This window comes from Cornus florida, unplaced genomic scaffold (genome assembly GCF_030987335.1).
Source record: "Cornus florida cultivar Cherokee Brave unplaced genomic scaffold, ASM3098733v1 CherokeeBrave_3.0.0_Hap2_Chr05, whole genome shotgun sequence".
NCBI lineage: Eukaryota > Viridiplantae > Streptophyta > Magnoliopsida > Cornales > Cornaceae > Cornus > Cornus florida.
Window position 1 is genome coordinate 116,415,828 of NW_026775575.1, and position 9,841 is coordinate 116,425,668.

General features: G+C 33.8%; 1 protein-coding gene across 1 annotated transcript; it reads left to right on the forward strand.

Moving 5' to 3' along the window:
* The first annotated feature begins 2,990 nt into the window (after positions 1–2,990).
* Positions 2,991–5,646, forward strand: LOC132308882 (ethylene-responsive transcription factor ERF053-like). Its single transcript, XM_059807161.1, has one exon. The coding sequence runs from the start codon at positions 3,562–3,564 to the stop codon at positions 4,918–4,920; it is 1,359 nt and encodes a 452-aa protein (XP_059663144.1). The 5' UTR covers positions 2,991–3,561; the 3' UTR covers positions 4,921–5,646.
* The last annotated feature ends 4,195 nt before the right edge of the window (positions 5,647–9,841 follow it).

The following is a 9,841-nucleotide window of genomic DNA, read 5'->3' on the forward strand; positions in this document are numbered from 1 at the left end:
TTTTGAGTTTGAGAGGGCATTGAAGATGCTCAAATGGTCTCTCAAACTCAAAATATTAGGCAAAATTGATATATATATATTTTTAATTACAATTGCCAAAAAAAAGTCCTACAAAAATTTATTAGGATTATAAAAGTTCAAATTTCTATCAATAATAAACTTTTTTCTAATATTGCCCGTTCTTTGAATACCTTTAAATGTTCTTATATTATTAAAATATTAATTATATACTTTACATTTAAATTTTTGATAGTACACAAATCTACAAAAACAATGAAAAAACACATATGCCCACCTAATTAGCAATTTTTCTATAATATTTAGCATATTATAAAATTTCACTATATGTAGTGGAATTTATTGTAACATGCATGAAAAGTTTGCGGTTCTCATTTCAGGAAGTAAATTCATGACACACAAATTATTTTCTAAAAGTAACAGTGAATTTATATAAATTTGAGATTATAAGAACATGTATCAAAATGGTACTAATTTTATTTTAAATATTTTTTTCAGATGAAAGGCATTGTAGCTATTTCAATAAAAAAAAAAATGGTAAAAAAAAAATTAAAAAATTAAAATTATTGTTAGATTTATGAACTTAATTGAATATATTTATTAAAATTAAGATTTTATTGTCTAATAAAATTTTATAGAACTTAATAGTCCTTTCAATCAAAAGGAAGACTAACATATGTAGTAATTTTCTTTCATATAGACAAACACTTTAATAGCCTTATTAAGGTTGAGCGATACTTGTTTCTTAAGCCGGCAGAATAGGTTATATGTTGTTATTAATTGCTATAATTAATGGTGATTTTTTTTTTTCCTGATGAATAATTAATGGTAATACATAGTTGGAAAATAAGGAAGCAATAAGGGTGAAGAGAGTATTGAATGATATATTGATTTTTTACACATTTAGAAAAAATTAAAGGCGAATTGAAATTTTTTTTTTTAGACTATTAGTATAATAGGTGTACGTTTGTTCATTTATCTAAAAACTCAAACTGTTAGATAATACTACATCACACTTATTTATATCCAATTACTTTCCTAGATCTGACGTGAGACAAACTACTCTTTTACAATTAGCTAGTTGCGAAAAAATCCCCTTATTAATATTTTTGACCAAAAAAATCCCTTTAACTATTCTAAAGGGTGTTTTTAACTAATATCTTTAAGTGATTGTCTAAGAAAAATTTTTAGACAAAATTATCCCTTAACATATCATTTTTTAAATAATTGATTATTTTTTTCTCATTCACAAAGCTAACAGATCAAATCGAAAATCCCAATTATTAAAAATTTGATTTCAAACTTGGAACTTTGTGCCTTGGGTAGCAAATGTAGCAGTGGCCGAGATGGGTGCAAGAAATAATTCTCCATCTTGGTGCCTAAATTGCGTACTTAAAGTAAGATTGAGTTAAGTTAAGACCTACTGTAACAAGTAGACGCTTGCCTATTTATTTAATATTAAAAAGTGCTACATACTTATACTCACCCATTTATATCCATTTTACTTCACATCCAGATCTGATTTGGGACAAGTATTCCTTATAACATTCTTTCTCATTCGAACTCACAACGCCCTCGTTACGATTGGGCCATCATGGCTAACGGGATGAGCTCACCCGAATGCCTTCAGACGGGACGCTTGACGTGACATCAAATCAAGAACGAAAATTTTTAAATAATACTACATACCCATTCATTTATACCTATTTCACTTTTCATTCGAATCTGATACGAAATAAGTAACCCCTGGTAGCAATTTGATGTCAACAGACAAAAGCAACAGAAAGTGATTAAAATGGACCCAATATAGACGGTTATAAATTCAATACAATCAAAAGATAAAATTGCAGCTTTGTGGTTTGTTAGATTATAGTTGTTATATTGAATTTTTTAGAATCCATGTCTGGTCGATTTTTCTATGTTACAGTAGAAATTGTAGTCTCTTGCCAGGATTAATTATTATTTTATTTTTTTTTGGATTATCTTTAGGCATGATCTATGCCGCGTTCATGTTTTCGATTATTATTTTTTATCTATGAGAATATGCACCAGTAGCTTTGTATTTAAAGGAATGAAAAAGCTTGTTTGATGAAATGAGAAGAGGGAGAGAGCGAAAAAAATAATTTGTTTGAATAATTAGTTAGGAGTTAATTTTGTCTAAATTTTTTTGTCAGACAATCATTTAAACGAGATCATTTAAAAACACCTCTTAGAATAGTTGAGGGGAATATTTTTTGGCCAAAAATATTTATAAAAAAAGTTTTTCAACCTACTAATAGTCGGGGAAATTTTTCTTACAATTTGCCAAAAAAAAAAAAAAAAAATTATGTGTCGATTCAATGATGAAATATGAAGAGAATGCGAGACAAAGTTCTTCTATGGGCATTACTTAGGAGGAGACATAAAAATTGAATACATATCTTGTGTTTGTCCATCAAGTATATTAGATGCACCAAGAAATATATGATCAAATTCTAACCCATGCTTTGGAAATTTATGTATAAGTATATTTAACTACGTTCCATTCAAACTTAACTTAGATTCATCAAATCGATGTCTTAGAATTAAAATTAAATAATTAATTAAAACTTTTAATTAAAATTTTCTTAATTTCAATTTCTAGTATCTATACTCTCAAATGTAACAAGTGTTTTTTTATTTATTTTCGTATGGATATATGGGAAATTTTTAAATATTTTCAATACTACAATAAATAAATACAATATAATTAGATGATTTGAAGCTTAGAAGCAACGAAATGGAAAGATCTAGAGCTTTGATTTTAACTGTATAGTTTTGGAACTTTTCTTCTATAAAGATCTTCTTTTCCCTGTAAGCTAGTATCACGTCTTATCAAGTGCTTCCTGTATCACAACTTTGTTGGTGTAAGATTTTTAGAGAGATAAAAGGTTGGTCGGAGTGAGTGAGAGGGTTGGAGTGGAAGCAAGGGAAATGGAAAGAAGCCGTGTGGGGCCATAGCAGAGTGGCATTGACCAATCCCTATTATTCTATACTTTCTCTCTCTAGAACAAAAGCTCTCTCTCTCTCTCCCTCTAAATCTTTTTCTGGCCTCTTATAAACCCACCTCCCTGCCTGTATCTCTTACTCAACTCTCTCTCTCTCTCTCTCTAACAAATCGCCTGCAATTGCTATTCTTCTGCTTTCTGTTTTCTCCATTTTCAGATTCTCTCAAAAACCACAAAACAACACGAATTACCCATTTGGTGCTCCCTCTTATGCTCCTCGTCAAAGCCGCTCGCTCTCTTTGAAGAGATTTGGGATGGGTTACTTCAAGTTCAAAACTTTTTTATATTCTCATCTGTCTTGGTTCGATCAAAATTGCTATTAAAATCAAACCCAGATTCTGAAAAAATCGGTCTTGTTTTTTATTCTCCGGCCAAATTTCAATCTGGTTTATGAAATTTTCTCACTTAGGGTTTTTGTCAAATTTGAATTTTAGTGTTGGTTATTTTGGTGATCCATCTCAAATTCTGTATCCCCAATATCAGGGGCTGAGTTTAGAAAGAGAGCGGGCGGCAAGGTATGGCTGACGATTGGAACAGGGGAAAATCAAAGAAGTGTATTGAAGAATCTGAGACCATGAATCGAATGGATTTGGAGAAACAGCAAGGCAGGGGCGTTCATATTGGCCGACAATCGAAGCCGGTTTTTGATGAAGCTTCCATGTCATGTAGGCCTCTCAAGAAGATCAGAAGTCCAGAAAGCCAACACCCATTTCTTTCCTCTGCTGACCAAACACCCTCTTTTCCTTCTTCTCTTCCCTATGCTCCTGCTGCTACTACTACTTCAACACCTTTTCCTCTTCCCACTTCTTCAAGGCATGTGTTTCCTTTTGCCTTTGATGGGTCTCAACAAACCTTGGAAAGTTTACAACAATTCAGAACCAATCCTCTGCCTATGTACCATATAACTCCACAAAATCAGCAGCAGATGATCTCTTTCGCTCCCCCCAATTTCGGGTACCCACCACCATATGTTGCACGGGACTCTGCTTCATCACAGCAGCAGCTATTGCAGTACTGGAGTGATGCATTGAATCTAAGTCCAAGAGGAAGGATGATGATGATGAACAGGTTGGGACAGGACAGTAGGTCCTGGTTTAGGCCTCCAGTCATGCCTGTTACCCCCACCAAGCTCTACAGAGGAGTGAGGCAGAGGCATTGGGGTAAATGGGTAGCCGAGATTCGTCTCCCTCGAAACAGGACTCGCCTCTGGCTCGGCACTTTTGACACTGCCGAGGACGCAGCCATGGCGTATGATCGCGAGGCCTTTAAGTTGAGAGGTGAGAATGCTAGGCTCAATTTCCCCGAACTCTTCCTCAATAAAGACAAAGACACAGCTGCAGCATCAGCATCAGCATCAGCAGTATCAACAGAACCTAGTTCATCCTCTTCTTCTCCTCCTACTCCCCACGAAAGTTCAATGCCAAGCCGGAACTCGAAGCAGCCTCGGCAAGCTCCTGAAGGCCTTAATTCTCAGGCCTCCAATACAGAATCACTGCCACCTACTCGAGGAGATAGTCACGGTGATGATACCGGATTGGGATCGAGTGAAATCACTGCAAGTGATGGAGTTGAGATGGTTGAAGGGGGTTCTGGTGCAGGGGAAGGTAGTTTGGAGTCGACAGAATTGGCTTGGGGTGAAATGGCAGAGGCTTGGTTCAATACAATTCCAGCAGGTTGGGGTCCAGGTAGCCCAGTTTGGGATGATTTGGATGCAACCAATAATCTTCTGTTGCCTTCAAACCTTCCTTTTGCCAATGCCCATCACCAGGAATTTCATGACTCTGATCCTCAGAACAAGCAAGCCAATTTTGGTTCAGCTCCGTCCTCGTCGTCTTCATCTACCATGAAGCCCTTCTTCTGGAAGGACCAGGAATGAATGAATAGTCACCCACAAGAAGCTACCTTAGCTTCAGCTTTGCAGATGGCAAAGGGTAGTACTCCCCCTCTCTCTCTCTCTCTCACACACACACACATATCTTGGAGAACAGTTTTTAGACAATGTCCTCAGATTTTTCCACTGGTTGCAAAATTTTCAGAAAAGACAGCCTGTGATTTTTGCTTCATTTCATTTCAATTCTTCTTCTGATCCTCAATGCTTATCTTTCCTTTCTCATTTTCTTCTCACTGGTTGCTGATTTTTGACAAAACAACCTGTGATTTTCTTTGGAGCATTGTTACTTCTTTCTTCACAACCACTATCAGCCCTTGATTCTTATTCACAAATAGATCAACACAGTTTCCCTCCACCACCACCATATTCTACACAAAGGCTGCATATTTCTTAAGCCTTGTGGCATTATCAGTTCACAACATGCATTAGGGGTTGTCCCCCTTTTGTTCTCTCTTGCAGTAGTACTAGTATGTTCCTAGGTAGTGTCATTATTTAGCATAATAAATATGTTATTTAGTGCTGTTATGGAGATGTAGTTGATTTAGTATACGACCAGCACAGAGGGAGACAGTTTTGTGATCTTCTTCTCCATTGGTCCATCCATCGCTGGCTCTGTTTTTTATGCTGTAAGGATGGATGTAGTAGTTGTTGTGTACATTTTGTGATATGTTATGGTCATTATTATCAATGTAATGTTGTTTGTATCTTTTAGCTGGCTGAAGTTATATGATTAGATCAATTTCCAACATTTGCATGCTTTATCTGATGCTTCATGTTTCACCTCTGAAGTCTGAAATGCTTTTTCATTTTGTTTGAGTTTACTTATATATTAGAGTGATTTTGCTACCTAAATATTACACTTAACTGCTAATTATATGATTCCATAAAAAATATATTATCCCACTATCTACATCCGTGAAAGCAGAATTTTGCTATCGAGAAAATCTTTGAGCTATGTTATATGATTATAAGTGGAGGTATTTTTCAAATCAAAGACACATTAACACTACCTTCATTTCTATGATAAAAGGGGTATTTTTTTTTAATAGTAAAATAGGAGCATTCAACATGAAAATACATAGATGTTATATAATAGTAAACTATTTTATTTTTATTTTTTTTTTGCAAACAACTCCCACAACGCTCTTGGGGAGACTCGAACTCCAAGAGCATTGTGCAGTTATATGGGAGGATGCGGAATGAAGGATACATTTATCTTGCTTATCACACACAAAAAAATAATAATAATAATAATAATTTGATAAACTCTGTCTCGAGTACATTTAATAAGCTAACAAGTCAAGTTTGAGTTTAATTTTTAAGCTCTTTTGATAAGCAAGTTGTGCTTTAACGACTAATAATTACTCATTAGACGTGCAAACACATTCATAAATGAGTTCATTAAACAGATTCATTAGGGTTCGGATGCGTTACTTATATGTTAGGTATTGTTTAGAATTTTAATCAGTCCCTTATTAATCTTCAAGCTCATGTTTGAAAATGAGCACGAGATCAAGCTCAAAATCAGCACGCTGAGGCAAACATATCGAGCTCCATGAAAAATATTTGAGCCAAGTTCGAACACTAATATCTTGGCTAGAATTGAGTTCCAGTTAGAGATTGATAAAAAAAAAATTCTCGGACAAAAACTCGACGCATTTGCAATCTTCTGATAATTACGTTTTCGACAAGTTAAATATGTTGAAAATAAACTTGATTTTAGAATTTTAGTTTTAATTAGTATTTTCAAGTATTTGGTATACATGATGCATGTGTGTATTTCATGTTAGTGGGGTAATAAATGGTGTTGATGGAGAAGGTTATGCAAAACTAAGAGGTATGTGAATTAAGTCTCTTAAATACTATGTTGGTGGGAGTTTGTATTTGTGTTAGTGGAAGACATGAGAATTAAGTTTACTAAATCCTATGTTAGTGGGATTAGTGGGAGTAATTGGACATTGAAATATAATTGGTTACATATGTCTTAGAGTCTATATAAACTCATGTACTATATCTATTTTATATGGAGAGAAAAGTTGAATAAGTTGGGATTAATTGAAATAATATACTTCTTCTTCCATTTTTCTTCCAAATTATAGTGAATTGTATTTGTTTGTTTAGTCCACTTATTTTCAACAAAGTGGTATCAGAGTAAAGTAAGAAAGTAGTATCAGAGCAAAAGTCAACAAAGTGGTATCAGAGCCAGATTTCATGTTCAGAACCTAGACGATCCTGAAGGCCTGACGAAGTTGATCCTAGAAGGTTCAACATTTGAGAAAAAATGTTTCTCCTTGATGATGATGAAGGGGAGAAAATGTATTTTCTTAGTGAGAAGATGATGTTCTCTAATCACAGGAGAATGAGAACATCATGACTTCATACTTCAAAGCATGTGATTTGTGAGATGTTGTTGGATTAAAGCCAAAGAATGGCATGTCCAACAAGCTTCGAGAAAAGAAAGAAGAAAAGGCATTGGTAATGTTGCAGAAAGTAATACATCAAGAAATTTGGGAGTATGTTGGAGAGTCTAAAACTCCAAGTTGTGTTTGGAAGATGCTCGAGACCATCGTTTCCAATCATAGAAGTGAATCACTATCAATGAAGTATTTGGTACAATGCTTTGAGGATGATGAGTTTACAAAGGCTGATTATGAAAGTCTTGAGGATAAAGATATGGAGAATGAAGAGGCGTACAACACAAATCAAGTTGAAGAATTTGAAGAACAACTTAAAATGGTGAATGAGGAAGAGGTAAAGAAATGTGTTGAAGAAGGGATTAAAAAAGTAGAGGATAATGAAGTTAAAAGAGAAGACAAAGGAGAAGAAAGTATTAAAGAAGATGCACAAGTTGATGAATTTGGTGCATTAACATCTTCAGGTATAGTTACAAATTCCACCTTGAACGAAGTTATATTTGAATTATTTGATAAAATTATGATTTATTCATATTCATCTCAATTGGAAAAAGAAATCAAATATTATGAAAATTATGTTCATGTTGTGGAGAATGAAAAACTTCTCTTAAAGAAAGTTGTTCCAAAGAAGTATGAGATTGAAGCCTAAGATGATAAGAAATTCTCAAATTATTTTTTAAAAAATAGTTTGGAGAATTTTGTAATTGATACAGGTTGAGTGAATATGGAGTTATTTTTTGACTCTAAAGAAAAAGTATATGTGAAGTTGAAGAGTCATAAAAAATTCAAGAAGAAAAAAGATCGATGGTGCATTTGTATAAAGATGATGATATATGATTATGTGAAGACATCAAACAAGCATTTGAAGATTTTTCACAAGCCATATACATCAATGGAAATAACCAAGAAGATTGTTGCAGATGAAGGAGGTGAAACTCAAGACAAAGAAACAAACTTTTGACCGAGCCCCCAAGATCAATAAGAAGCTTACTTTCAAATTACAAAATCAAGTTAAAAGGGGGGTGCTAAAAATAAACTTGATTTTAGAATTTTAGTTTTAATTAGTATTTTCAAGTATTTGGTATACATGATGCACGTGTGCATTTCATGTTAGTGGGGTAGTAAATGGTGTTGATAGAGAAGGTTATGTAAGATTAAGAGGTATGTGAATTAAGTCTCCTAAATATTATGTTGGTGGGAGTTTGTATTTGTGTTAGTGGAAGACATGAGAGTTAAGTCTACTAAATACTATGTTAGTGAGATTAGTGGGAGTAATTGGGCATTGAAATATAATTGGTTACATATGTCTTAGAGCCTATATAAACTCATGTACTGTACCTATTTTTTGTGGAGAGAAAAGTTGAATAAGTTGGGATCAATTAAAATAATATACTTCTTCCTTTATTTTTCTTTCAAATTATAGTAAACTATATTTGTTTGTCAAGCCCACTTATTTTCAACAAAATGGTATCAGAGTAAAGTAAAAAAGTGGCATCAGAGCAAAAGCCAACAAAATATGCATGGTGCATATCTGTTGAGACCACCAGATATTTAGTTTAGACAAATCTAAGGAGAGTTGGAAAGTTCAAGCTTCCATTCATACTGAGCAAACAAGATATTTTTCATGACTTTCTTTTTAACCTTGGCAAGAAATAGACCTATCCACACATCCACTTGCCCCTATCAAAACTTGAACTATGAACGCTGTATTTTAAAAAGTGTAAAAGTACATTTAAACTACATCGTTTAGTATTACCCAAGTTTCTATGTTTCGGGTGATCAAGAATACTTCACATTCATGCATGGAGTGTTTCACTAATTTCACAAGCAGATGGAGTTTGAAATGGAATGACAAATTTAAATGAATGGTATGTCCAAAGATAGGATCGAGGTTTGTTAGTGGAGTAATATTTAAATAAGGAATGTTATCACAGTAGTCCATTGTTGGAAATCTCTATCATCGGTACAGCAATTGTTAATCACATCTTTTAAATAATAGTGTATATAACTCTGGGAATAATAATAGACTATCCAAACACATAATGGCAAAAGCCTCTTCTTCATTAATCATTGATGTTGATCCCCTTAAAATATGTAATTGACCGTGGAAGTGCATTGTCGATGGTGGGCCCAAACACCGGCCCATGAGATCATCGTCATTTCTTATTTGCAACGCCACCATTTGGTATACAAAATGATATGTTTAATAAATGATTTCATTAATATATAATTTATAAAATATCTAAGGTTGTGGTGATGTAGCGATGGATTCAACAGTCACTCATCTTTTTTTCTTTAAACCAAACCCGACATTGATGTCATGGTGCGGCTGCTTCCATTTTCTTAAGCATAAATTAAATTCACTAAACCATGTTGTTACTTCGTGGACCATGAAAATGTCTTTCTTTTTTTTTTTCTTTTTTTCTTTTTAATATCTGTTTGCAAATTACAGATGAGGACAACAATTTGGTACGGGGTACAAGGATGAAATT